This window comes from Pan paniscus, chromosome 17 (genome assembly GCF_029289425.2).
Source record: "Pan paniscus chromosome 17, NHGRI_mPanPan1-v2.0_pri, whole genome shotgun sequence".
Taxonomy (NCBI): Eukaryota; Metazoa; Chordata; class Mammalia; order Primates; family Hominidae; genus Pan; species Pan paniscus.
In genome coordinates, this window is record NC_073266.2 from 94,627,033 (window position 1) to 94,653,660 (window position 26,628).

Below are 26,628 nucleotides of genomic sequence, written 5' to 3' on the forward strand. Positions count from 1 at the left end.
ATTAACAATGGAGAACCTTTGACACTGTCAAGAAAGGGACAGACAGCCCAGAGAAGTGGTGAAAATATTTGCAAATCATATCTGACAAAGATCATGTATCCAGAATATGTAAAGAATTCCTACAACTCAACAACAAAAAGACAAAAACCCAAGTTCGAAACATGGGGAAAAAATTTGAATAGACATTTCTTTAAAAAAGATACACAAATGACCAGTTAGCACATGAAAAAATGCTCAACGTTATTACGCAGTAAGGAAATGCAAATCAAACCACCATGAGATACCACCTATAGGATGGCTAGAATCAAAAAGACTAATGGCAGCTGCTGGTGAGGATGTGGTGAAGTTGGAATTCATGTACATTGCTAGTGGGAAGTAAGTGGCCTCTGTGGAAGGAAGTTTGGCAGTTCCTCAAAAACTGAAACATAAAGTTACCACATGACCCACAACTCCACTCCTAAGAATACACCCAAGAGAAATAAAAACAGATGTCCACACAAAGCTTATACAGGGATTTTCATAGCAGCATATATATATATACACACACACACACACACGTATATATATATGCACACACATATATACACACACATATATACACACACTATACACACACACATATATATACACACACGTATATATATGCACACACATATATACACACACACATATATATACACACACTATATATACACACACAAACATATACACACACACACACACACACACACACACATATATATATATATATTTTTTTGAGACGGAGTCTCGCTCTGTCGCCCAGGCTGGAGTGCAGTGGCATGATCTTGGCTCACTGCAAGCTCCGCCTCCCGGGTTCACGCCATTCTCCTGCCTCAGCCTCCCAAGTAGCTGGGACTACAGGTGCCCGCCACAACGCCTGGCTAATTTTTTTGTATTTTTAGTAGAGACGGGGTTTCACTGTGTTAGCCAGGATGGTTTCGATCTCCTGACCTTGTGATCTGCCCGCCTCGGCCTCCCAAAGTGCTGGGATTACAGGCGTGAGCCACCGCGCCTGGCCCATAGCAGCATATTTTATAATAGCCGCAAGGTAGAAACTACCTAAATGTCCATCAACTAGTCAATGAATAAATAAAATATGAGATAGTCCTACAGTGGGATATTATTCAGCAATAAAAAGGAATGAAGGACTGGTACGTGCTACACCATGGATGAGCCTTGAAAGCATTACACTACGTGAAAGAAGCCTCTCGCAAAAACCCGCCTTTTCATGTAAGATTCCATAAGTATGAAACGTCCAGAACAGGCACATTATAGACACTGAGAGTACATTAGTTGTTTTCTTGGGTTGGGGAATAGAATGAGGTCGGGTGGGGTTGGGCGGTGACTGCTCATAGGTACGGAGTTTCTTTCAGGGCTGACAAAAATGTGTTAAAATCAGATTGTGGTGATGGTTGCGCAATCCTGTGAATGTACTGAAAGCGTGGACATGTACACACCAGTGCGCGCCCAATAGCCAGGACCCAGTGAGATGCTGACTGGGCATGAGGCTCAGGGAAGAACCATGAAGGACGAAGAATCCTTCCTCCCTGCAGCAGCTGGACCAGGTGGTCTGGGGGACGCCATGTGGCTCAGAAGGACGAGGAATCCTTCCTCCCTGCAGCAGCTGGCTGTCATAGGTGGTCTAGGGAATGCCATGTGGTTCAGTGCCAGGATCCCAGACTGGTTTTGAAATATGGGGAATTAACATTTAAGGAGACTAACTATTCTCTTTAACTAATTGCTAGTCTGGCTATTCTGCTTCGGGATAGAGTATTTTTTTTTTTCTTGAGACACAGTCTTGCTCCGTCACCCAGGCTAGAGTGAAGTGGCACAATCTTAGCTCACTGCAGCCTCCACCTCCTGGGTTTGACCGATTCTCATGCCTCAGCCCCCCGAGTACCTGGGACCACCATGCCCTGCTAAGATTTTTTTTCCTATTTTTAGTAAAAACAGGGTTTTGCCACGTTGGCCAGGCTGGTCTTGAACTCCTGACCTCAAGTGATCTGCCCGCCTTGGCCTCCCAATGTGCTGGGCTTACAGACGTGAGCCATCATGCCCCACCTAGAGTGATTATTTGAATGGGTTTATGAGTAAAGGTTCAGTAAATACTTCCTGATCAACCCTGAGGACCCAGAGGAAAATTACAACGACGTCCAGGACCCTTTTCTTTGACCTTTTCTTTCGACAAAGTTTTGACAAATTTTGATAGTATCAGAGGAAAACACAGGAAGCACTTTTGATAACGTGAGTATATCAGAATTCAGGATTTGTTTTTAAAGAAACTACACAGGAGAAATAAAAACGTGTCCACATAAAAAGTTGCACTTGAGTTTTTGTTTATAGCAGTGTTATTCATGATAGCCAAAAAAGTATAAACACAAACATCTACCAACAGATCAATGGGTTAACAAAATGTGGTATATCCATACAATGGAATATTACTTAGCTATATTTTAATATAATAGATAAAAAAGAATAAAGCACTGATATATGCTGTAACATGGATGAACCCTGAAAACATCATGTTACATGAAAGAATCTGGACACTAAAGATCATGGAAATGATTCCACTCAGATGTAATATCTGAAAGAGCGAACCCTACAGACAAGAAGTGAGCCGGTGATTGCTGAGGGCTGTGGGAGGGATGGGAGGGATTGCTAGAAGGTACAGGTTTCTTTTGGAGGTGAAGTCAATGTTGTAAAATTGACTGTTGGGATAGTTGCACGTATCCAATAAACAAGACTGCATTGTACACTTTAAGTGGGTGAATTGTATGTCATTTGAATTACATCTCAATAAAGCTGTTTTTTTTTTAAAAAAACCCATAAACGCTCAGTTTATGGGTAGTTAAAAATGAACCATTGTAGCATTATTGAAAGGGCATTTGGAACCACATGTTGGAGGGAACTCAGGAAGCCATTTTCCCACAGACAACATTACTTAGATTAGTAAATGGCCCTTTCAGTTTAAAGCCACACTCTTTGTGAGATCATTTTGTAGTGTAATTAAGATGGCAGTGTGTAAATAATGAGTACTGTGAAGCTTGTCAGAATCAAAATGGAGTCACTTAGGTTAAAATGCTGAAAAATGAAGCCAGGGAAGGCCACGAAGGGAGGATTTTCATGCATAAATAAATGCCTGATGACAAGAGCTGCTACAAAAGACTGCGAAAACCACAACCCTGCAAAAAGACTATCACAACACCGCCCCCCCGCCGCACCACACACACACACACACACACACACACAGAGATACTTCCGTGAGGACACTTGCCCAGCAACTGCCTGTCCGGCCTCCAACTGGCACCGCCCTTGCTATTGATCCTTGTAGCCAAGGATCATTATGTCAGAACAATGTATAATCCTCCTTATTTTTCCTTAAAAAAGCTTTGTCTTCTCTCACCTCCCGGAATGCACACATAGCTTACCATGGCACATGTATTCCCATTGCAATGCAATTCCTAGATAAACATGGTTTTTTAGAGTCTTTCTGTTTGTTATTTAGGTTGACAATACAAAGAAATGTGCTCAGGATATTATTTAAACACTGTCTTCTAGAAATTACAGCCAAGCAAACATTAACCAGTGTCACCATCAGACTGTTTATCAAGGTCTGTTATGTAACTGGACATATTTCTATTTTAGGAACACAAAATACTCTGCCATTTATTCCTGGAAGCCACCGCTCCATCAGCTGGTTAAGTAAAATAAGAAGGATGATCACATTAAGAAGGGGGAGGGGGGAGAGAGAGAGAGAGATTGATTCAGTGTGGCTCTTTTACTACAAGAGTTTGATAGTTGAGTGAATTTCAAGTTTGAATAAAATGCACTTAAAGCTAATTCATGTAAGGTAAGGGCCGTTATTCAGTTCAAAAGAATATTGCACATTATTAAAAACAGAGGAATGCAATGGAATCCTCCAATCTTCTTAATTTGATGGTGAATACCCTTCCTTTAGTTTCATATAATTAAAAAAAAAAACAGTCCTACTTAATTCCCCAGAACATATTCCCCTGTGCCTACATGTGTTTCTGTATTGAACTGTGTCCTATAATGCAGATGTGGTAGAAGGGCAATGGGTCAAATATACAAAGAAAGATCTTTGCTCAAAAGACAGTAACAGAGAAAAAGGATGTACCCTTTTCTGAATGTGTAGCTTGGCCCTGCCAATCTTCTTATCTCTTTAGTTTCTCTCCCACTGTGGAATAGGCAGAATGATATTTTCTATCTCACAGGGTCACTGTGAACATTAAATGATCTCATGGCCCTTTTAGGGCTCATGTAAGGCTCATGACAGTATCTGGTGCTCAGCTAGCACGAAGCCAATGCCACGTGTCACCATTATGTTTTTACTGTCATTCATCTTCTGATTATTTTCCATAGTCAGGCCTTTGGAAAGGTGAACATAACATCTTCTTAAGTAAAAACCAGGTTTTAATGTGAGCATCAGTGCAATAAGTTTTTTTTTTTTTTTTTTTTTTGAGACAGAGTCTTGCTCTGTCGCCCAGGCTGGAGAGCAGTGGCGCAATCTCGGCTCACCGCAACCTCCGCCTCCCGGTTTCAAGCAATTCTCCTGCCTCAGCCTCCCGAGTAGCTGGGATTACAGGCGTCCACCACCACGCTGGCTAATTTTTGTATTTTTAGTAGAAACGGGGTTTCACCATGTTGGCCAGGATGGTCTCGATCTCCTGACCTCGTGATCCACCTGCCTCAGCCTCCCAAAGTGCTGGGATTACAGGTGTCAACCACCGCGCCCGGCCCTCAGTGCAATAAGGAGAGAGAGAGTGACAGACAGACAGACAAACAGAGAGAGAGAGAGACTGATTCTAACTGCATCTGCATTCTAGTTCCCTTACCTAAAGGAGCAAACTCAGAACGCAAAATGGAACTGCCATGATCTCTGCAGATGCCTTTCTTCAAAGCTGAGTTCTGCTATCCCTGTGATCAGAAGGATGAATCATCAGAACAGCGAATCTGTTCCAACTTGTCCTAAGAGCTGGAGAAACCCAGACCAGGCTAATGCGTGTTCCTACCCATTCAACAGCAAAATTAGTCACCCTGACTTTATTAAGTAACTGCACGTGTTCCAAAGAATTCATGCATACAAGTGCGAATAGATGCCAACCATCACGATCAATTAGGGACAATTCCTCATTTTCAAGAGTCTGAACAGGATATTCTCTGCAAATCCACATTCTGGAGAAATGTTGTTTTTCAGGCCACAGATCTTCTCTAGCCTTGTAGTGGGTAATCAAATCAAGTTAGAATATGGTTACACGAAGATGCAAGTCATAAAAATACTGAAAAACCTCTCTATGGAGCATTCAACTCATTCTCACAGGTCACACAACTAATCTATCCAGGAATAATGCAGATCAAATGGGTTTCTCTGAGTTATTCATGAAACAATACTTCTATTTTAAGCACTAAGGGAATTATGACTTCAAAGAAAAATAAATCTCCTAGTCTTTATAGTTTAATGCACATTATTACAAGCTCAAGAACAAACCATAAAAAACCGATTTTCTTTTACATGTTGAGGAGTTGGCAAAAAAGGCATAAGCTATTATAATGTTCCTAAACAGAACATCTAAATATTTTGTATTCCAACAATGACAGGAAAAGAGTGTCTTAAGAACAGCTCGTCAAAAGGAAGCAGTATACGCTCCTCTAATGTTCTCCAGACACCACGTCATATTTCACTTCGAAACGCATTGCAATAAACCACTTTTTAAAAAGACTAAAATTGCCACGGAAGAATAGGCGATCCACCAAATGTTACATTCAATCTGTTTTATTTGAAAAGTATAAAAATAAATGGTTCATCAATCACTACAGCCCCTTTATTAATTCAATAGAAAAAAAAAAACAACAACAACGAAGACACATGCTTTTGGATGCGAAGCACTGGCAGAGCCCTTGCCACTGCAAACGGAAAGAGGGAGGGACTCCTGAACCATCCAGGAGGCGAAATAGCCCCGCGCCAGCGCCCTACCCCTCTGCCCTGCCCCTTAGGGAAAACCCCCGCGGAGCCTGGCAGGAGGAACACGCGACCTTCGCACTCACCTGGCGCGGCCAGGTCTCCCTGGCCCCAGAAAAAGGCCAACATTGATGATGACCTTACCTTTAAAAGAAAATAAGACATTTGTATTCCCCACTCCCATTTTTTCCTTTTTTTTCTGCTTTGGCCACCCGCGGCAGGTGGTGAAGCAGCCCGGCTCTGAGCAGGGACCCGCGGAGCTCGCCAGCCCTAGACCGGATCCCAGGGAGGAGGCGCGGCCGGAGCCAAAGCGCAGAGGCCTCCCTCCCTCGCGCGCCGGGTCGCACTTCATTCCTGCACAGGCAGAATCATCTGGCTTCTGCAAAGCAGTCGCGCAGCGCTGTAGGGTGAGGCCGGCGTGGGAATCTAGGGAAGGCTGGAGGCAAACACCGCAGGAGGAGGGGAGGGGAGGGGAGGCGAGCCGGGAGGCCTGGGGAGGGGAGCCTGGGCGCGCCCCGGGCAGCTCCTCTTGGGCCGGGTTCCTCCTTCCTGGCAGGCGCTGGGATGGGGCCTTCTCCTCTCAGGGTCGCCCTGGGGACAGGTCCCGGGGCAGCTGGGAGCAACCCACGCACGTGGGCTGGGATCCCCGCTTCCCACTTGCGCGCCCCTGCTGCCTGGGAGGCCACCGCTGACACCCCGCGGGGCAGGGGATGGGGCAGGGGTCTCCGGGGACTTCCACAGCCTATGTCCACGCGGCGCCTGGAGGGGAGCGGGAGGAGCAGGCAGGTTCCCACCCTCCGAGACCAGGCAAGGAACGGCCTCGGCGAGGGAGCCCGGGCCCACCAGGCCACACCTACGGGGCTCCTAAGGCCGGGTTCTCACCCACAGCAGAGACCCTGGCCACGCATGGCCACCTGGCCTCCGGGATGCGTCTTCGAGTGCTGGGGCCTCAATAAACAAATACTGTAGCCTGGGTGCTATAAACCACAGAAAACCCTTCCTCCCGGTTCTGCAGGCTGGGAAGAGGTGGCTTTGGTGAGGGCCCCGGGCATCCCTCAGGGACAGTGCCTTCCAGCTGCGTCCACGTCCAGCAGAAGGGGCGAGGGAACCCCCAGCCCCTTTAATGAGGGCAGGACCCATCCATGAAGGAGGGGCCTGTGGACTTAACTGCACCCCCAAGACCCACCTCTTAACACTGTCATGTTGGGTGCTAGGTACCAGCGTATGACTGTTGGGGCCACCGACCTTCAGGGCACAGCAGATGCTCAGTTTTTAATGTTGTCACAGGCCCATAACCTTCTTACATACAAAAAAATTGGGAAACATTATTCTGGTATGATGCATGCATATGATGATAATCACATGCAGATTAAAATGTTCTAGAGATATTGTAAATCATTAGCATTGGGTAAAGCTGCCATTATTAAACAGTTTTTTTTTTGTGCTTCTTTATTTCTCTAAAACAAACTATGGTTTTTATAATAATACAAAAGATCAGTAGGATAAAAAAAATTTTTTTGAATAAAACTTTACAAATCCACATTTTATATTCAAATCATTAATGATCCCTGCAGTGGGTTGTGTCCCTTTTCCCCCAAAAATAATATGCCCAAGTCCTAGCCCCTAGCACCTTGAAGATGTCCTTATTTGGAAACAGAGTCTTTGCAGATTTAATGAAGTTAAGGATCTCCAGATGAGATCAGTCTGCATGGGCTACAAGGCCTAAAATCAAGGCCTGAGTCTATGTGTGGACACTCCCCTGCTCCGATGGACAAGGCCCGGGCCACCCACCCTCCTTGTCACAGGGCCGGGCGCAGTGGTGCTCACCTTGCATCACAGGCCTTGGTTCCCTGACAGCTGGCGGAATTATTCACGTAGCCTGTCACATCCTCCCACGGGACACGGGGCACCTGCCTTCTTCATACTACAAAGGACACAGAGGGCACTGCTTTCTCCGAACTACACGGCCTGCCCTCCACAGCCCCTGGGTGTTCATTCCATTCCTAGGTGTGACCCCTGTGTGGCCCTGGCTGGCAGGCCCTGTCTTCCTCCCTCGGGCTGTGAGTGACTCACACCTCACCTGGCCAGTGTCAGATGTCAAGTGTGCGGCCATTTCCATGGCCCCAGGGCAGGAATTCCTGCCTCACCAGACCAGGTTATCCAGGTATGCCCTAATCCAATGACTAGTGTCCTAAGGAGAGAAGACAGAGAGCTACGCAAAGAAGAGAAGAGGCAGGGAGAAGGCAGGGGCAGAAACTGGAGAAAAGGGACACAGCCTCAAGGCACGAAACGTGGCAGGAGCCTCCAGAAGCCCTGAGGGGCAGCAGGGGTTCTCCCACAGAGCCTCCACCTCAGGGAGGGGAACATGACCCTGCCCACACCTTGATGTCAGACTTCTGGCCTCCAGGTCCCTAAGAAAATAAATTCCTGTTGTTTTAGGCATTCAGCGTGTGGCAGTTCGTGGGAGTAGCCGCTCTTGGGCTCTTGGAGGCTACAGTACTTTTCAGGCCGGAGGGTGCCATCCTGCCATGACTTTTACGAATATTTTCTTCTTGGTCTGACAGCAAAAACACAGCGTAGGGACTCTGGCTGGTGCATCTGCCTGAAATATCTGCAGGAGGTGATGAGAAGTCAGTTCAGGCCCTTGTCTCTTCCTGCCCTAGCTCCTAGGCATGCATTCCTAAACCCAAGGCTCAGGGAGTCCCCACACCACCTAGAATGGCATCTTCATCTGTGTCCCTGGCTGTGACACGATAGTCAGACACTCACAGATCAGACAGTACTGCTGGCACACCTCCAAGTCTTGGTGGGATTTGCTGAACAGTGACCTGCAGCTTCGCAGGTGCAGGTGAAGGCAGCGGCCTTCTGTGCAGTGTGGCCTTGCTCTCCCTGGTCAGCAGACACATGGAGACCCACCAGTCAGAGGGGCCTCAGCCTTAAACGAAGGTGTAAACTGGCCTCGGGGAGAGTCCTGGGGCCAGTAGTAATGTCTAGCCCCCGTTGCCTGAGGTTGAGACAAACATGCTTTCCTCCTTTTCAAAACAAAGTCGCAACTCTAGCAAGCATGAAATTAAACGTTACTAAATTAAAATCAGAGACATCTCTGTACCCTCACATCCTACCATTTGCCTCAGCCGACAACGTGCTATTCACACTCACGTGTCCATACCAAACAACACTGTTTGGATCCACGCTTTCACCAGCTACCACTCTGAGTCTCAGCTCCTCTTTACAGCAAAACTTCTCAAAACAGACTTCCATACACACCAATCCAATCTCCTCCTGCCATTTCCTCACCAACAAAACACTGATTGGGTTTTCACCACGGAGGTGGCTCTGTCCCTGCAGCTGTGACCTCCAGGTGCGCCCGCAATGCCAGTCCTCAGTCTCCATCTCTCTTAGACTCCCGGGTGTCTGATGGCCCCGTGCTCTCTCCTTGGTGGGACGTTTCCTAACACCTCACTTTGGACACGTCTATCCTCCCGGCTCTCGGGCTTTCCTTATCAGCCTCACCTTCCTGACCCCGGGATGGTGAAGTCCAGGCTCAGCGGCGGACTCTCCTCTCTGAACCCATGTCCTCTAGCACTGTGTCTGCTGTGCTCCCCCTGCCTATCTGCAGGACAACTGGGGAGTCTCAACCTAAATGACTCTGCCCTCGTTCCCCTGGAGGAGAAGAGAAGGGGCGACCTCACACAGGACCAGGGCTGGACGGGGCAGAAGGGAGGAAGAGTTCCCGTGCTGGCACAGAGGTGGCAGGGGGAGGCAGCAGTGCAGCTGGAGCCCAGGCCTGCTGTGAGAGGGCAGAGAGTGAGCCTGGGCTGTGCTCACAGGACGTTCCTCAAACTCATTCCTAAAAGAGGTAAATTCCTACCACACATTCGAAAACAACATACAAGCTAGCCCTTTACGTGAACATTTCTAGACACTGGTATTTTGTTAAGTGCCTCAATGCAATTATGAGATCATACAGTGAGGCTGCACACACAGCTAACGATGATCTACGCTGCACTTATCCTAAATCACTGTGGATAATTAGTATAATTACAAAATTGCCTGACTTACAGTTTGTATTTGGTTATATATGAATTGTGCTCAAGCATAATTTAGGATGCATTCAATAAATTATTTAATATTTAATAAATTCTTTAGTAGCAAGGACTCTGTTTTCCAAGTATCAAAGGCTGCAGAAATGTAATATTGAATTTTATTTATAATTATATGATAATTACATTTTAAAATATGATAATTAGATTAATACAGACATCAAACTACAGTGAAGAGAATGACAGGTAGGAACCACCCAGGTGCAGAGCTAGGGCTGAGTGCGGGAAGGGGCCACACAGTGTTCAAGGGCACTCGCCACGGATGGCGTCTGCAGGGCAAGAGAAACCACACACACACACACACCCACCCACACCCCTATACATGTATACACACCACAAACACACATGCACACATGCGTGAACACACATGTATACACCCCCACATCACCATACATGCAAACACACCACATACACACATATACACACCACAAATACATCCCATACATGTATATATGCCACACACACACCACACACACATCCTCATACATGTATACACACCACAGACACACACCCGCACATGTATACACACCACACACCCATACATACATGTACACACGTGCACACACCACATATGCACAGTTACAAACACAGAGATATAATTTTTCACAAACATATTCCATTATATAAAAAGTCTCACTTCCAAATTTAAACTTTTAAAATCAGATTGCCGAAGATAGGGAACATCATTCTGAAAGCTGGATTTTTTAGGTTTCATCTCATTTAAAACATTTTAAGTGCATTTTATTAAATATAAAAAAGTTCTTTCCTAATAGTAAAAGCAAGCACAGATTTTAGACGAAAGGGCATGCTTTCCACTTCCAGAGTCTAAAATAAACCTGTCTGCACAGCTGCAATTACACGGCGGCCTTTCCGAAATGGCCTGGCACAGTGCGCGGCACCTCACATATGCCCAGGGCCGCGGCCAGCGCTGAGCAGACTGGTGACTAGAAGCAACTCCCCGTCGGGCTGCACCCTCCCTCTGTCCCTCGCGGGGGCATCTGCAGAAGGGCACTGAATGCGCTCCCCACCCCAGGAAACCCAGCCCCTCCACTCTTCCAGGAAGGAGCTTCGTCAGGGCAACACAGGCAGGGAAGTCGCCAATAACTGATGAACAGAATTCAGCCGGGCCGCACTCGGCACCGCGCTCTCCAGATTCAAATGGACACACGCAAACCGGACCCAGACTCGAGAATTCGTCCACAGAGATGCATCCACTACAACTCAAACATCATTCCACCTTAAAAACCCTGCTTAATGACATCAGCCCTGCTCCGCCGGTTTTGTGGCCTCTTTGACACAGGCTGAGATCCTCCCTTCTCTGGCCTCCCCGCTGGCTGCCAGATCTCACCAAGCCACAAGTGACAGACGCAGGGTGCAACTGAGGAACATGATCAGTGAAGGAAGAAATAAGGAAGGGGGAGCTTTACGAGTCCAGCTAAAAACAAGAGGACAAACTAGCCAGACCCCTCGGAGCAGGCTCCTCATTTCACGAAATCGGCCGTTTCCTTCAGCAGCAACCCTGACCCCCGTTACAGTCTGTGACGATGACGAGAGACACGCCTGCTGCCCTGCTCAGTGGGGAACACACCGGCCCCGCGTGCGTATTTCGCTGTTTCTGACTTCACACAAAGAACTGTTGTTATGTTTCCATCACTTACACGCAGCAACCAGCATTCAATGTTGTGCTCTCAAAGTCTGTTTAAAGTTGGCTGCTTGCAAACTGGGCCATAGTTTCTGACAAAAATGATGCTGGTAAGCTAACTCCCAGGCCGAGAATGCCCATGCTGTGGGCAAAAGAACAGAGCCCGCGTCCCCGGTGCATCAGTGCCCGCCCCTGGGTTGTCTGAGCAGAAGCTGGATTGTGTGCCTGGAGCCCTGTCGCCCTCAGCCAGACCCGGGGTCGAGGTTGGGCCGGCTCTCCGGGAGCATCAGGGAACCGGTTGGAGAGAGGCTCATAGGGCGGTCCCAGGGGCCACCTCGAGGGGGTTGACCGGAGCTGGAGCTGGGAGCTGCAGCAGAGGGAAGGCGGCATGAGGAGAGAGCCGCAGGTGGGGCGTGTGCACAAAGTGCAGGTGTGTGGAGGCCCTGTGGGTTTACATTGCCCTGAGGCACCTCTTCACGATCACCCCATTATTTTTAATAAAGGTTGTGGAGAGGCTGCCCTTGTTTGCTAATTACGCCTTATATCTTTAATCATTGCATTCCAACTTAACAAAGGGATTTTAACAAAGGTCACCGTTTATCAGATGAAGCCAAATGCCCACTTCCCTGCCTCCAAAACCAGAATGACCTTCAGGTGTGCTTTCCACCAAGCACGGACGAGAGACTTCCTTCGTGAATCTCCTCCAGAAGCAAAACATTACTGACTCAAAACGTTTGAGAGGCTGCTATCAAGGGTGAACCTCGTAAGATTGTTCTCTGATATCACTAAGAAATTCTGCATGTCAAACACAACATTCACAAGAAATTCCCATGGGCGGGCACTGCAACTGCTGGACACCCCGCCCAGCAGCCTGAAAGCACGCTCACGCCTTAGGGGAGGCTGCTGGCTCCCAAATGCAAACACAGTTTCATAAAACCACACCAGTACCATGCCTTACGCTCATTCTCAAGTCAGACATGGCTCCATTTGGGGTTTTTCTTACTGTAACCAGGTTATTGACTATTCACGGGTTTTTAAAGGGTCTTTTTTTCTTCTTTTTTTTTTTTTGACACGGAGTCTCGCTCTGTCGCCCAGGCTGGAGTGCAGTGGTGCAATCTCGGCTCACTGCAACCTCCACCTCCTGGGTTCAAGTGATTCTCCTGCCTCAGCCTCCGAAGTAGCTGGGATTACAGGTGTTCACCACTACACCCGGCTAATTTTGTATTTTTAATAGAGATGGGTTTTCACCATGTTGGCCAGGCTGGTCTTGAACTCCTGACCTCGTGATCTGCCTGCCTTGGCCTCCCAAAGTGCTGGGATTACAGGCGTGAGCCACTGTGCCCAGCCTAAAGTTTCTCTTTAAAAGGATGCCTTTTCTATATTATTTTATTCCTCTCTTTAGGAGCTCACTGAAGTTTTATGGAAGCACCACACAAGTCAGCAGGGTGGGCTTTGGGGGGTGCATCACATCCAGAGGCAGTCCACACAAGGTTCCGTTGCTCATAAGTGCCGGTTCCCGGACTCTGCAGGAGGCACACCTTAACGGGGACACTTTACTGCGGGTGCCGCGTTAAATGACGACTGTAGGACTCTCCCACGTTGAGGTGAGCGCAGGAGAGCTTACTTGTACATTTGTGCTATGGCTTACAGCACGCCAGCATTGTCCTTTTCTATTTGGGGCATTCATAAGTGTGACTGTATTTTTCAGAGAACTTTACCTCTGAACTCAAAATTAACTTTTGTATGATTTTGGGAAACACCCCAATTTTTCTCATGACAAACAGAGCTAATACCTGTCTAGTAGGGCAATGGGAGAATAAGGGTCGCCACAGCCAGCACACAGGAGAGCTCTGTTGTCCCAGGGGGGAGCCACTCGCAACTGTGGCCACTTCCATCTAAATTGCTTAAAAATATGACATTAAAAACACAGTTGTTCAGTTATAAGGGTCTCGTTTCGTGTGCTGTGGGCCACATGTGTCTAGAGGCTAACGTGTCACCAGGCAGCACAAATATAGAACATGTCCATTATGGCAGAACATCCCACTGGAGGTGCTGCAGGGGAGTGTCTTGATAGTAAGTTACCAACAAATGCGAGCTGTGACCACGTTGTGTGGCCATTTTAATGCACTTCTGCCTACTAAGAGATCGTCTAATATTCTGCTATTGAGTTCAAGAGTTTTCTAGAGGTTTGTCATGTGGGAGGTGTGTGAAAGAGTTCTAAACTCTGCTGAAGATAAGGTACAGTAAAAAGTCTGTCGGCACCCACACAATCTAAGAATTTTCCAGGCATTTCTCAGTGCCTGCATGTGTCCAAGTGTCAGGTGAGATCAGTGAGTGTCTTTAGCCCCTACTTTTCAGTTCCCTAAGCTTTTAAACATATATTAAATGACCAATTTAAGAATTACATGAGTTCTCAAAAAATCTGCTTATGTGACTTACCTATAAAGTAGAAATTTTATACGTACAGATCTGTCAATTGCCAGCACACTGCAGTCAGATCAGAAAGGAAGAATTTCCCAGGGAATTTAGCGCTCAATGGCATGACAGCCGTGTCACAGCAATCCAGGTGTGGGTTTGGATGACCGGAAGGAAGTGACTTTCTGAGTGATCGGGCTTTCCTTTCTGTGAAATGGTTATGGTGACAGGGGTCGGTTTCAACACATAATTGCAAGAGGAAGTGTAAGGGAGGGACAAACAGCACATTGGATTTGGGGGTTTGACGGGTCTGGGCTTCAGTTGCACCTCTGCTGCTCTCCAGGGAGGATGGATGGCTTTTCCTGCCCCCTTCACATTTATGTGCTCAGATGTCACCCAGTCTTGTGGCTTCTGGACCTGCCTCTGGGCAGGGGAATGTCTGGAGATGTTCCGTAGACACCCCAGGCAGTTAGGATTCATTCTTTTAACAAACAGTTCCTCAACGTCAGCACCCGCCATGTGCACGCACCATTTGGGCCTGAGGACACCTCCGTCAGCAAAAACAAAGTTTACGCTCACTGGACTTAATTTTACTGCAGAGAGAGATGATTGCATAAAGCAGCTGTGAGCTAGTGATGGCTTAAAATATAATTATTTTTCATTCCTGAGGATGATACGACAAGAACAGAACTCACTAAAGATGTTAAATACCCTGACAATCTCTTGCACGTAGGATAAAATGTTGCAGGATTTATGATTCCATAAAGGAATGGCCGTGAGAAAATAACTCCTAGTTGGAAAAAGTCAGTGACATTTCACAGCTGGGCTGTCAGTAGTTTTAAAGGAAAAGCATTTTTCCCATCAAAGTGAAAGATTCTATTTACATGTTGATGGAAAGAGCTGAATTGCTTCAATGCCTTTGTGTATATTTGCAAACTAAATGTCTCATTTCTCAGAATGTCATTTTAATAGTATCTGGAGAGTGTCATCAAGAAAGAGTTGGGTTTTAATGATAATTAACTATGGAGCAGATTCTGCAGGGGGTGTGATTACCCCTGGAGAGGTGCAGAGCGTGCGCCTCATTCCTCCTGTCTGCAGTTAGATTTGATGTGCAGCTTAAATAAAAAAAAAAATCTGTTTAATTTGGAACACCAAACAGACCAATAAGTTACTCTCCACTGTAAAATTTACATATGATTTTAAAGGCTCTCAGATCTTATTTTTAAGTGTGGTATCTTTTTTCTTAAGCTGATTAAATAGAAAAATCCAGAAATATTGCTAGGCATCTTTGTAGAACCTTTTTGAGCCTGATATGACGACCAGGGAAAGCCCAGTGTCTAGCTCTTCTCAGCCCGCCCACAGCTGAAAAGCAGGTTTCCAGACTTATTGCTTGTTAGGTTTTGGAATGTTTTGGAGCTCACCACTTGATTTCACCCATTTTGGGCAAATGTAAAAGTGTGAAGATAAACTACAGGTTGTGTGTTTATTTTTCAAGGTTCCTGGTTTACTGTTTCTAATTAGCAAGCCTTGTGAGTTTCATATGAGAAAAAGAAATAATAAGGTTTTTAGATCTCTCATCTTCCAGTTCATTCGCCTGTGAACTGAGACAGTGTTCAAAACACCAAAGTGAAAGAATTCAAATGGTGACAAATAACTCAAGGGCACTACAAACCCCACTCCTTTGGGTTGGTGGGAAGTGGGGGAGCAGGGAGCACTGGGGAAGGGTACAGGGTCCCCAGAGACCAGGCCTGTTCTGGAACCTTCCACGGACACCCCCCCACCAACAGGGCAACACAAGTGAGCCCCCCACCGTGGGCCAACTCGGGGCAAGGGCTCCCCTGATCCTTTGGATAATCGTTCAGGTAAATTTCCAAAGGTCATGGCTCACAGATGTTGGGACCCCAGCTCTCTACCTGTGAAGATGGGGTCTGCAGGGGCCAGGCAGAGGGGAGCCCTGTGGCAGCTCTTCCTGTTGTGGACAACTTTCTCCTCCTGGAACCCATCTCTCTTCTTGGCTCTCCTGATAGTCTCCCTCCCTCTCAGCTATCAGTCACCCGGGAGGATTCCATCTCCTCTGCATAACAAAAGATGCCACTGACACTCTTTTCCGCAGGATGTTGCTGCTCTGGGCGATGTCCTAGGGGAGAAGGGAGCTTTGAGCTTCCAGGATTCAAGAGGAAAACAGCTACCCTCGGGAGACAGAGTCTCAGCCAGGGCCATCTACAGAGCCAGACATCTTCTACACAGCCTGAGACGATTCCAACCTGTGTTAATAAATTGCAGCCTCACCCAGCGGGCATCCTCTCAGAAACTGAGATCTCAATGGGATGTGTTAGGAGCTGCCAGCCACTCACAGCGACGTGGATTCATCACAGAGGGTGGCTGTCTCCCAGCAATCGCTCTGCGAGTTACATTTGGATGGGTCTGCAGAGCCAGGTGTTTTGGAAGGCAGAGCTCTTTGTGGGATAAAGCTGGACTGGGTGGAGCCGGTATTAGGGGGACACCTGGACCCTACAGCCTTGGCGATACTGAGTGGGAGAGGTTTGCAGCAGGTGCCCCAAATCAAATCTTTTTTTAAAAAAAATACAGTATTTAAATATTTGCTTATGCTTGTCTCAACCCTGGGAAGTGGGGAAGGACACCCCTGTCTCTCCCTCTATGTGAGCCCTCCCCGTAGCTTCTCTTGCTGGCCTGTGGGCTCTGCAGCCCCAGGGAGTCCTGCTTCTGTCCTCAGCTCTTCATACCCATCACTGCTCTGAATGTGCTTTTGTAATTTTGTTGGTCTCCTGATTAGACTGTGAGGTATTCTGAGGACAGACACAAGGACTTCCTTTTTTTTTTTTTTTTTTTTTTTTTTTTTTTTTTACAATAATAGCAATAAGAAGAAAATTAGTAACACCAAACAACACACAGCACTTGCTATGTACAAGGGGGTGCACCACACATGTGGACTTACTCACTTTACATAATGTTATCATCGTATCATGTTACCATCTTCAGTAAGCACAGAGAGAGAAAGTAACTTGCCCAAGATCACCCAACTAGCTGGTGGTGAAGCTGGGATTTTCATTCACAAAGTTTATCGCAGTGTCCTATGCAGAGTAGGCATTCAATAATAAGTATTTTTAATTAGCTGGTGGTGAAGCTGGAATTTTCATGTACAAAGTTTATCACTGTCCTATGCAGAGTGGGCACTTAATAAAAATATTTTTAATATGTGTGTGTGGGGATGATGGATGAATGCAGGAATGAACAAGCATTTAAAACATTCCTTTCAGTCCTAAACAGCTAATTTTCACCTGCATTTGGAAAGAGCACGATCGATCCACTCATGAATTAAAAACAGGCTGTGTGTTGTCAGAGAAAATTCGTGGCAAGACAGCTTGATAAATGTCATGACACCTGCAGGGCTCAGCCACAGCTCTCGGTTCAGAAGCTGTGCTAAGGTCCCAGGTCTGAGCCTTTACCTTGGGAGGCTTGGGAGGGCTTTGAGGCACCGCCAAGGCAGGGCAGAGTGGGACGTGGGGCTGGAGGCGCTTCAGCAAACATCACTCTCACTGGCCCTAAACGGCCTCTGAGTCTGGGCAGATTTAAAGGGGCCGTTCCTTGTTCCTCCTCCGCGCTGCATTTTTATCCACAGCAACCCTTACAACTGCATTTATTAGCCTGGCCCACTACCCCCTCCCCTCTTCCTTCCCCCTCCCTCCTCCTTCCCACTCCTCCTTCCCCCTCTCTCTTCTCCTCTTCTCTCCCCTCCTCCCCTCCTCCTCATCTTTATCGACCCCAACTCACTTCATACAAGGGGAGGGGGAGTGTGTGAAACATTGGACCTGTAAACATCTCTCAGGGAAAAATATTGGTAATTTACAATTTTTTCTGACTTCTTTAGAAAGTGCTTATTTAACGAGCAATGGGTACCATGCACAAAGGGGATGGTGAACTGCATGACGTACACTATACGGGGGGCCTCAGTGTGTTCTGCCTGGCTATAGATGGCAGGGGGCGTGGGCACGGCCAGGGTTGGAGCTGTGCTGCCCAGACCTACGGTCCCAGCCACGTGTGGCCACCTAGCACCTGAGACGTAGCCAGGCCACACTGCACCGTGAGATAAAATATATCCTAGAGTGTGAGGACTTCACGGGAGAAGAATTGTTAACCATTTCATGAACAATTTTATATGGATTCTATGCTTACATGACATTTGAGGTTTCTTAGGTTAAAGAAAAGACATGACATTAAAATGATTTCCCCTGTCTCTTTCCTCCTTTCCTGTGGCCACGAGAAGACTGACGTTCCCACGCAAGGATCGTTTCTGCCAGGCTGTGCCACCTGGGGCTCCAGGCCTGGCTTTGCTCTCTGGCTTCCCCACCATTGGCTACCTGGCCTCGGGCAGGCCCGGCCCAGCTCTGAGACTCAGTCCCTGGGAGAATGAAGATGATCCTTTGAGGGTCCTAAGTATGGGGAGGGCTGCGCAAAGCCATGACTCAGCACGTGGGAGATGAGCGCTCTGCAGATGCACGCCTGCCCTGGGAGGAGCCGCCAGCTGGGGCCTGTGGCAGGAGGCAGGAAGAAGGAACCTTGCACAGGAAGGGCCCAACCAGGGTCTGCAGAAGAGAAACCAGGTCTGCTGTCTCCTGAGGACAGGGCAGAGACTGCGTGTGGCTGCTGGCGTGGAGTCCATTCCCCAGGAGGTGTCAGACATGGCGGCAAATGCCAGTCCCAGGACTTTCCTTCTCTACTCTAATTGTGCGGCCGCTGCTGGGGTTTATCAAGTAACACATGTGATAAGCTTAACTGTGATCCTCCTGAATCTATATGTGGATGTCCTAAACCTCACTGCCTCACAATGTGACTGCATTTGGAGATGGTGCCTTTCAAGAGGCCATGACATTAAGATGAGGACCCACTGGAGTCGGGTGGCCCTGATCCAACGTGATGCTGTCCTTCTAAGCAGAGATCAGGACACAGACACACACAGAGAGACGGCCACTGGAGGACCCAGAGAGAAGATGCTGTCTACAAGCCAAGGAGAGGCTGCAGAGGAGACCAACCCTTGGCACCTTGCTGTCGGATTTCCAGTCTTCTGGACTGTGACAGAAGAAATGTCGGTCTTTTAAGCCACCTAGTCTGTGCTATTTTGTTATGGCAGCCCCAAGAACTCATACAGCACACAATGTAGACAGCCACCTAGTCTGTGCTATTTTGTTATGGCAGCCCCAAGAACTCATACAGCACACAATGTAGACAGCCACCTAGTCTGTGCTATTTTGTTATGGCAGCCCCAAGAACTCATACAGCACACAATGTAGACAATGTCTGCAAAGTCCCTGGCTCACAGGAGGCACTAATACAGTGTTAGTGCTGGCCTAGATAGAATTTGGGGTGTGTGTGTGTGTGTGTGTGTGTTTTGTGTTTTTTTTTTTTTTTTTTGAGACAGGGTCTCACTCTGTTGCCCAGGCTGGAGTGCAGTGGTGTGATCATGGCTCACTGTAGCCTCGACCTCTCCAGGCTCAGGTGATCTTTCCACCTCAGCTTTCCGAGTAGCTGGGACTGTAGGTGTACAGCACCATGCCTAGCTAATTTTTTGATTTTTTTGTAGAGATAAGGTCTCACTTTGTTGTCCAGGCTGGTCTCGAACTCCTAGGCTCAAGCAATCTGCCTGCTTCAGCCTCCCGCAGTGCTGGGATTCCAGGTGTGGGCCACCGCACCTGGCCTCGTTTGGTGTTTTGAACATGTAGTGAATCATCCCCAGGAGGCTTAGCTATCACCAGAAAACCCCAAAGAGTAAGCCCACAGCTCAACAGATCCACAGCATTCAGAGAAAGCTGCGGGACAAAAGCCACAAGCAGCCTGGCACATGGGCACGTTCTGAGTGCTTGCTGACCCTCCCAAAGGTAACTGCCCAGCCCCTTTGATTCACACTGCCAAAAAGGAATGAATTCCTCCAGTAGCCAGTGAAGCCAAGTGTCTTAGGTCCTAAGGACCAAGGACTGCCAGGCAGGCAAAGACTGCCTAAGATAGGGCATCACTCTGTGGGTGGGTCTTGCCCCCTGCCCCTCTCCTGGCATTGAGGCACGTCCCTGGGTTCTCCAGGGCAGCTGGCACCCTTTCCTTCTTGGGTTCTGCCAAGTTCTGTAGTAAGATGGAGAACCAAATACAAAATGGGCAGAGTGATAGAAAGCTGGTAAATTAGTGAGGCAGGACCATTTGGAAACCAAATTTCCCTGCAACTTAAAAAACACAGGGAGTCAAAGGCAGAACAGGAGTTTCTTCGTTTCTGAGAAGGAGCGCTGTGCCCTGAACCTGCGCCTGCCTGGAGGAAGTTACACTGCATCCGCATGAGTGAATCACGCGTCAGGAGGGCAGGCTGCCCACTCCTCTGATGGGCGGAGTGCTTCTGCCTGAATCTGATGTCTCCTGTTCTGACCCTCAACTGGCCCAGGAAGGCGGCTCAACCACTGGTTACCAGGGACCTGCGCCCCACATGAGTGGACTAACACTGCAACTCTGGAAAAGTGTCTTTTTTTCACCAATCAGAGACATTCCCCAGTTAACCCTTTAGTTAGTTTCTCTTCCTCTTACATCCTGCCGTGGCTTATTCGGGATGAGAGAGAAGCAAATTTCAAAGCCCTGAGTCACTGAGGGCAAAACTTGCAAAGGAGACTGGAAGCTCCTGCAGGCAACAGACGAGGCCTCCCCACCACCTCCCCAGCAGCCAACGGCACCCAAAGCCTGCTCAGGAAACTGAGCTTTTATGTGAAAAAGAAGTTAGGAAATAGGTATGATTCATTTACTCTTTCGAACATCTGTAAGCCAGTTATGTGTTGGGGATGCTCCAGGCTTAGAGATGGAGGCATCAGAGAGAGGAAAGTTCCCTCCTTGATATAAGAGGGGAAGAAGTCGGATGATAAACAAATCACCAGGATCTGTATCAGAGCACTTGGCCACAGGCTCTATGACAGCAGAGGAAAGAATCATCCAGTGTGGGTGGGGAGAGGTGGAGAAGGTGGCAGCAGGGTGGGAAGGAGGGGGCCCTCAGCAGCCTGGGCCGGGCAGTGGGGCAGAGGCAGTGTGTGGGGTAGACCGGGCAGCCCCCACCGCAGCTGCCCTCCCTGCTGACAGATCAGTAACCAGCACCTGAAACTGACAGAAACTTTCCTTGACTCTCTCATAAGGGGGAAAAATGCCTCCCAGAATCACACACAGAAATGTACAGAGTGGTAGGTGACACGGCTGGAGCTCATGTCACGTTTTCTTTTGTGGTTCAAGTTTAATGCTCTACTAAGCTATGCAGCATCACAGAACATGTACATATACTTGGAAGGGCACAAAATATTTCCCATCAAGTTTAAAGGAAAAAAAAAAGCTCTTACTTCTTAAAACTACCTACAGGAACCATAGTTTTAACATTTCCAAGTTCTGAGGTTTTTAAATGATCAGAACTTTAAACATGAGATTTCAGAAAACAAAAGCCTCAGCATGGGCTTTGCTATGGCTCAAAATCTTACTCTGATAGCATTAAACAAATTAAAAACATATGTGGGTGTTTTACAGCGTCAAACAACAGGAAAGAAACTGTACACCACAGAGAGGTTTCTTGAAACTGGAGTTGCAAATCAGTCATTCTAAGACTTAAAATACCAACAGTGTTAACAGCCTAGAGGCCTCTGAGCAGAGCTGTTTTTCCACTTTCACTTTAGGTGAAACTTAATCCTCCTGGTGCAGATACTGTATCCAAGCCATGTTCTTAATAAATTAGTAACTTAATACATTTATGGTTGTTATTGCTAATTATAATGCTGACATTATCAGTAATACAGTTTAAGTATGGGCTGAACAAAATAATGAGTCACCCCCCCATTCAACATTGACTAGAACCATTTACATATTTATAAAATTAGTCTTTCTAAATCCTTAGGTAAGAAACTAAATACTGTTTATCACTTTAATCAAGATAAAATATACACAGGAACAGTATATAGTCACCTACTCGCCTTCCATGGATGATTTGAAAGCAAATCATGGAAAATTACTCACGTGGCTGACACAGAAATTAAGTACAAATCGGAGAAGGCCCCATTTCTTCCAAGTTTATTATTACTATTAAATAAAAACGCACTACAGACCTCAGCGAAGAGGTCTGGAGACTGAAATTCAATTCCGTTCAATTCCGCGGACATTTCTAAAGCATCTGGGTGTAAGTCGGGGGTTCCCCTGACCCTCACCCCGGCCCATCTTCAGCAGCCGGACATTCTAGTGCACCACCATCTGCCTCGAGTTGGAGACACACAATTTTATGTTGAATTAAAGTACCAACGAAATGGAATAATTTCCCTTGAGGGGAAAACATGTTTAAAAAATAAAAAATGTTGAAAAATCAAAAGTATTTTTGCATCAGAGCAAAGGAATTTCATAATCTCTTCCCTCTCCGAGAACCTCCTGATACTTCTGGGAACAATCACACAGCATGGACCAAGAGCAAGGGCCGCCCCCATACAAATTAGGGTGGGTCCACTGTTCTGTGCACACTGGCAGGCTTACTCCTCACAGTCTGAAACAATTCTCTAGTGTAGAGACAGGGGTAGGCAGAGAGACGGACAGCTAGGACCCCTGGGCATTTGTGGTCCTTGTCAACATCATTGGATCATCTGTCCTGAGCGTCTCAGTGGGAAAAGGGTCCAGAACCCCGATTCAGGGCACTACAGGGGAACCGAAGGCAACGTAGAGAATCCAAATCAGACAGAGGAAGCTGATGCCTTCAAATAAGGCAGACCATGGCGAATGCCGTGCTAGAAATACAAAGAAGATGAATTCTTACTAGCCGGAAGGATTCGAATGATTTTTAATTTGCAGTTTCCTGTTTGTTTAACTGTATTTTCCAAATGTTCCCTGATAAGGGTTAGGAAAGGGCTGTAGGGGAGCCGCCACTGGGAAGTCCAGTGACAGTGAGACTGAAGAAGGGCTGGAGCCAGAGGCTGAGGACCTTGGACTTTAGTCTTCGCTAAGGACTTCCTGGAAGTTCTAGGGGCAGAAGGGTGATGATCCAGTCAATAGAGGAAAATCCTGGCAGCCAAAGTACAAGACACACGGGAGCAGGAGGAACGTGGAACCTTGGCTGTAGAGCCCGGAGAGCTTTGAAAAATGCCCACGTCTGCATTGGGATCTAAGGTGGGCAAAGACCCTGGCAGGTCTGAAGTCTCTGGGAGATTCCAATATGCAGGCAGGCCAGAGCATGACCCCAAAGGAAGGAGAACTGGTGAGGAGCCAAGTAGCCGCACGCAGGAGAAAGGAGGTTATCGATCTAGGAGAGGGCCAAGGAAACAGCTCAAGTATTTCCTGTCCTTTCGCCAGACCTCTGGGATTCAGTGTGAGTTCTTCCAGAACCAGACCAGAGCGCAAAGTCAGAGCAAACTCCATGGTGGGTGAGAAGAAAGGAGTGGGACCTTCGTAGATGGAATTAGGTTTTTGAGCTAAAAGAAAGTCTGATGTGTTTCACTGTTTATGAATTGGTGTAAATTTTCATGCTCTATCAAACCAGCAGCTAGTTAGAGAGAATGCAGTTTGGAAATACCTTTTTCTAAAACATAAAAATGTTAAAAAAAATCAAAAGTATTTTTGCACCAGAACAAAGGAATTTACAATCTCTTTCCTCTCTGAGAGCCTCCTGATACTTCTAGGACCAATCACGGAATGTGGACCAAGAGGAAGGGCTGCTTCGTCTTCCTCTCCTCCTGGTTTCCCTCTTTCTCTTTCTTCTCCGTGTCTCTTTTTTCCTCCCTTTCTTTCTTCTTCCTAACTCCTTCCCTTCCTTCATTCCTTTATTCCTTCGCAAGGTCAGGATGTACCTACTGCCATGCAATCTTCCTGAATAAATTAATAATAATCAATCGTAATAAATCATAATTATTAATTATTAATAATAATTAACAAGGACCAGGCTTCCACCCAGCTGTCAGGGAAGAGTGTAGCAGCAAGAGCCCATGCCTGTAGCCTCTGACACACCAAGGGGATTTGTGTTTAATAAGAAAATGACATGCACATGTTTCGGATCAGCTCACGTCTTACCGTACTGGCCTTCTCGGCATTTAATTCTCGTTTGCCTGCGTGGTTTCCCATCCTGAATGGATTGGCTCTGCAGAGGCTAAAAGAGAAAGAGAAAGTGTCAGCCCTAAGTCTAGTGCTCTTAGAGTTTTCGATGTTGTTTTTCCATCAGAAAGACAATCCTGTGATATATGTAACGCCCATTTTTGAGAAGACGAAACCAAGGCCCTGAAAACAGAAGAGACACGTCGAAGTCATCTTATTAACACATGCTATCTTTCCATCCCATGCAAAGAGCTAGAAAACAGAACCGCACCAACATCCAAATTCTGTTCAGTAACACACTTCAACCTGTCTTGAGAAATCTTGCAGATCTGTGTATATGTACAGAAATATCTATCTATTCATCCACCCATCCATCTATCCATTCATACCTATGTACACACACACAGAGAATTATATCCCATACTCAGGTGCATTGTTATGAGATGAACTGAGATGTCAGAAAGGTGCTGACACTCTTCTAGAACTAAAAGGTAGTAAGAAGCTATTCATGCTCACTGCTTTAAAGAAACCGTGTGAGCACAGAAAGAGCCAACATTAGACCAAGGACAGCTTAACAGACAAGTGTCCAAAGAATCTGCAGAATTTGTAGGGAAGATAAAGATGGATTTAAAAAGCATATTACTCCTCATTTTTATTTTCTAACCCAAACCTTAGCAGCACATTTATGATTTTTCCCCAAGATATGCAAAGAACGGAAGAATTGAGCCACACCCATTCCAAGCAAATTGCTCCTTCCAGCCTTCCTGCGGAACCTGCCCTGGCCTTGGGGCTCTTCAGCTGAGGGCCACTGGAACCATCAGCCCAGACCACGCTGCAGGTGACCAGAGTCTTTAAGGACAATGACAACATGTTTTCCATGATGGATGTATTCTTTTGCAAAAAGGTGTGAGTACCCATTCTCCTGTAGAACCCAGGAACAGCTTTCCTTGAGAGGGAACAAGATGAACTGTCTTCTGAACACGGGGAGAGAGGACTCTCCAAAATAGTAGATACACCCGAACACAATGCAAATTGTGTTCCTCAAAAGTCTCTCTTTAGAAAAGAGAATTGCCTGACAGCTGAGCTTTTCCATCTCCCATGTTACCGGGGTCCCTTTTTGGTGGCTCAGGAAGACTGGCTGAGGACACTTTTCTGCAGGCGGGCACCCCCATCACCCCACAGCCACTGGAAGGATTGCTGAGAAGAGAAGCAAACGCCTACAGCACAGTCACCACTCCCTGAGTCCACCTCCCTCATGTGTGTGGGAGACGACTAGCAGCCGACCACAGACTGGAAACCCCACCCACCTTCAGGGTGTGTGATGGAAACTGGGGCCCGCCATAAGACTTCCGGTGAGGGGCTCGTGCAGGGAGATTTAAAACACGTGTACTTCAAGCAACTTAGGTCAAAGTGCCCACAGATGAGGCTCTGCGAAATCAAAGACGCGGTTCTAGTGATGATATAAACACAACCCACCTGCAAGAATCAGGTGCCTTCCCCATGCTTCATGGCATGAGAGTGAAAAAAGCAATAATAGTTTGATATGTATGATTTTAAAAACGCAAGGCTACCTTTGCGGATGATTTCGGTGTCCAGTGCGATTCTACCTTCCCAATTTATTTAAATTGGACAACCAAAAAAACCTTGAAGGGGCATTCTTCTCATTGGGAAATGAGGGTTTGTTGCACATGTGGTGCCTTACTGGATAAGAATGGGTTAACCAAGGGAAAGGCCAAATTCACTGTGTCCTTTTGGGGTCTAAGAAAGAAGGGCTGTGTTCCTTGTGAGGTGTTGTTTGAACCCTGGGTACACAGGGGCTGTCATTCCCTAATTCTGGCTCTCTAATTCCATGTGGTGTTGTTTTAACTAAATATTAAGAGCTTGCAGGATGGACACACATTATAGAATAAAAACATGTCAAATATCTGTCAATCCATCTTTCTGTTTAAGAAATGAGAACTGGTCTATTCAAAGCTAAACACAGGCAAAAACAGGTAACTTCCTTTAGTTAAGGTTGACAACTTGGACCTTTGGGGGCATTTTGCCCGTCCAGACATAAATGAACCTCCTATCACCGGCTGTGTTCTCCAAGTGCCTGTTCCTGGCCCAGGCATCATCTCATCTCTGCCTCCTGTGAGCCCTCGCCTGCCCAGTCCCCTTCCTGTTCCCTGGCTCTATCCGTTTCTCACCCTCCTCCTCCCACCTCCTTATGCTGGGACTAGGCAAACACAAATGCAACACTCGCTCCTTCCAGGAAACAAAGCTCCAAGGACTCGTCCCAAATCAGAATAGTGTGGGCCATGTAAATATTTTGGGACTTGCTGGTAGACAAAGAGAGCTATTTTTGGGCAAGGGGCTCTTGAACACAGCTGAAATCTGTC

At 47.0% G+C, this 26,628-nt stretch overlaps 1 protein-coding gene across 4 annotated transcripts in view; it reads right to left on the reverse strand.

Moving 5' to 3' along the window:
- The window catches only part of MBP (myelin basic protein), a 129,063-nt gene extending 104,766 nt beyond the window's left edge, over nucleotides 1-24,297 (reverse strand). For all 4 annotated transcript variants that reach the window (XM_014342324.3, XM_034944091.2, XM_014342323.3 and 1 more), the window contains exon 1: nucleotides 24,227-24,297. In XM_014342324.3, the coding sequence (XP_014197810.1) occupies nucleotides 24,227-24,277 (51 nt within the window). In that variant the 5' untranslated portion in view covers nucleotides 24,278-24,297. The remainder of the gene's footprint in view (nucleotides 1-24,226) is intronic.
- Between the last annotated feature and the right edge of the window lie 2,331 nt (nucleotides 24,298-26,628).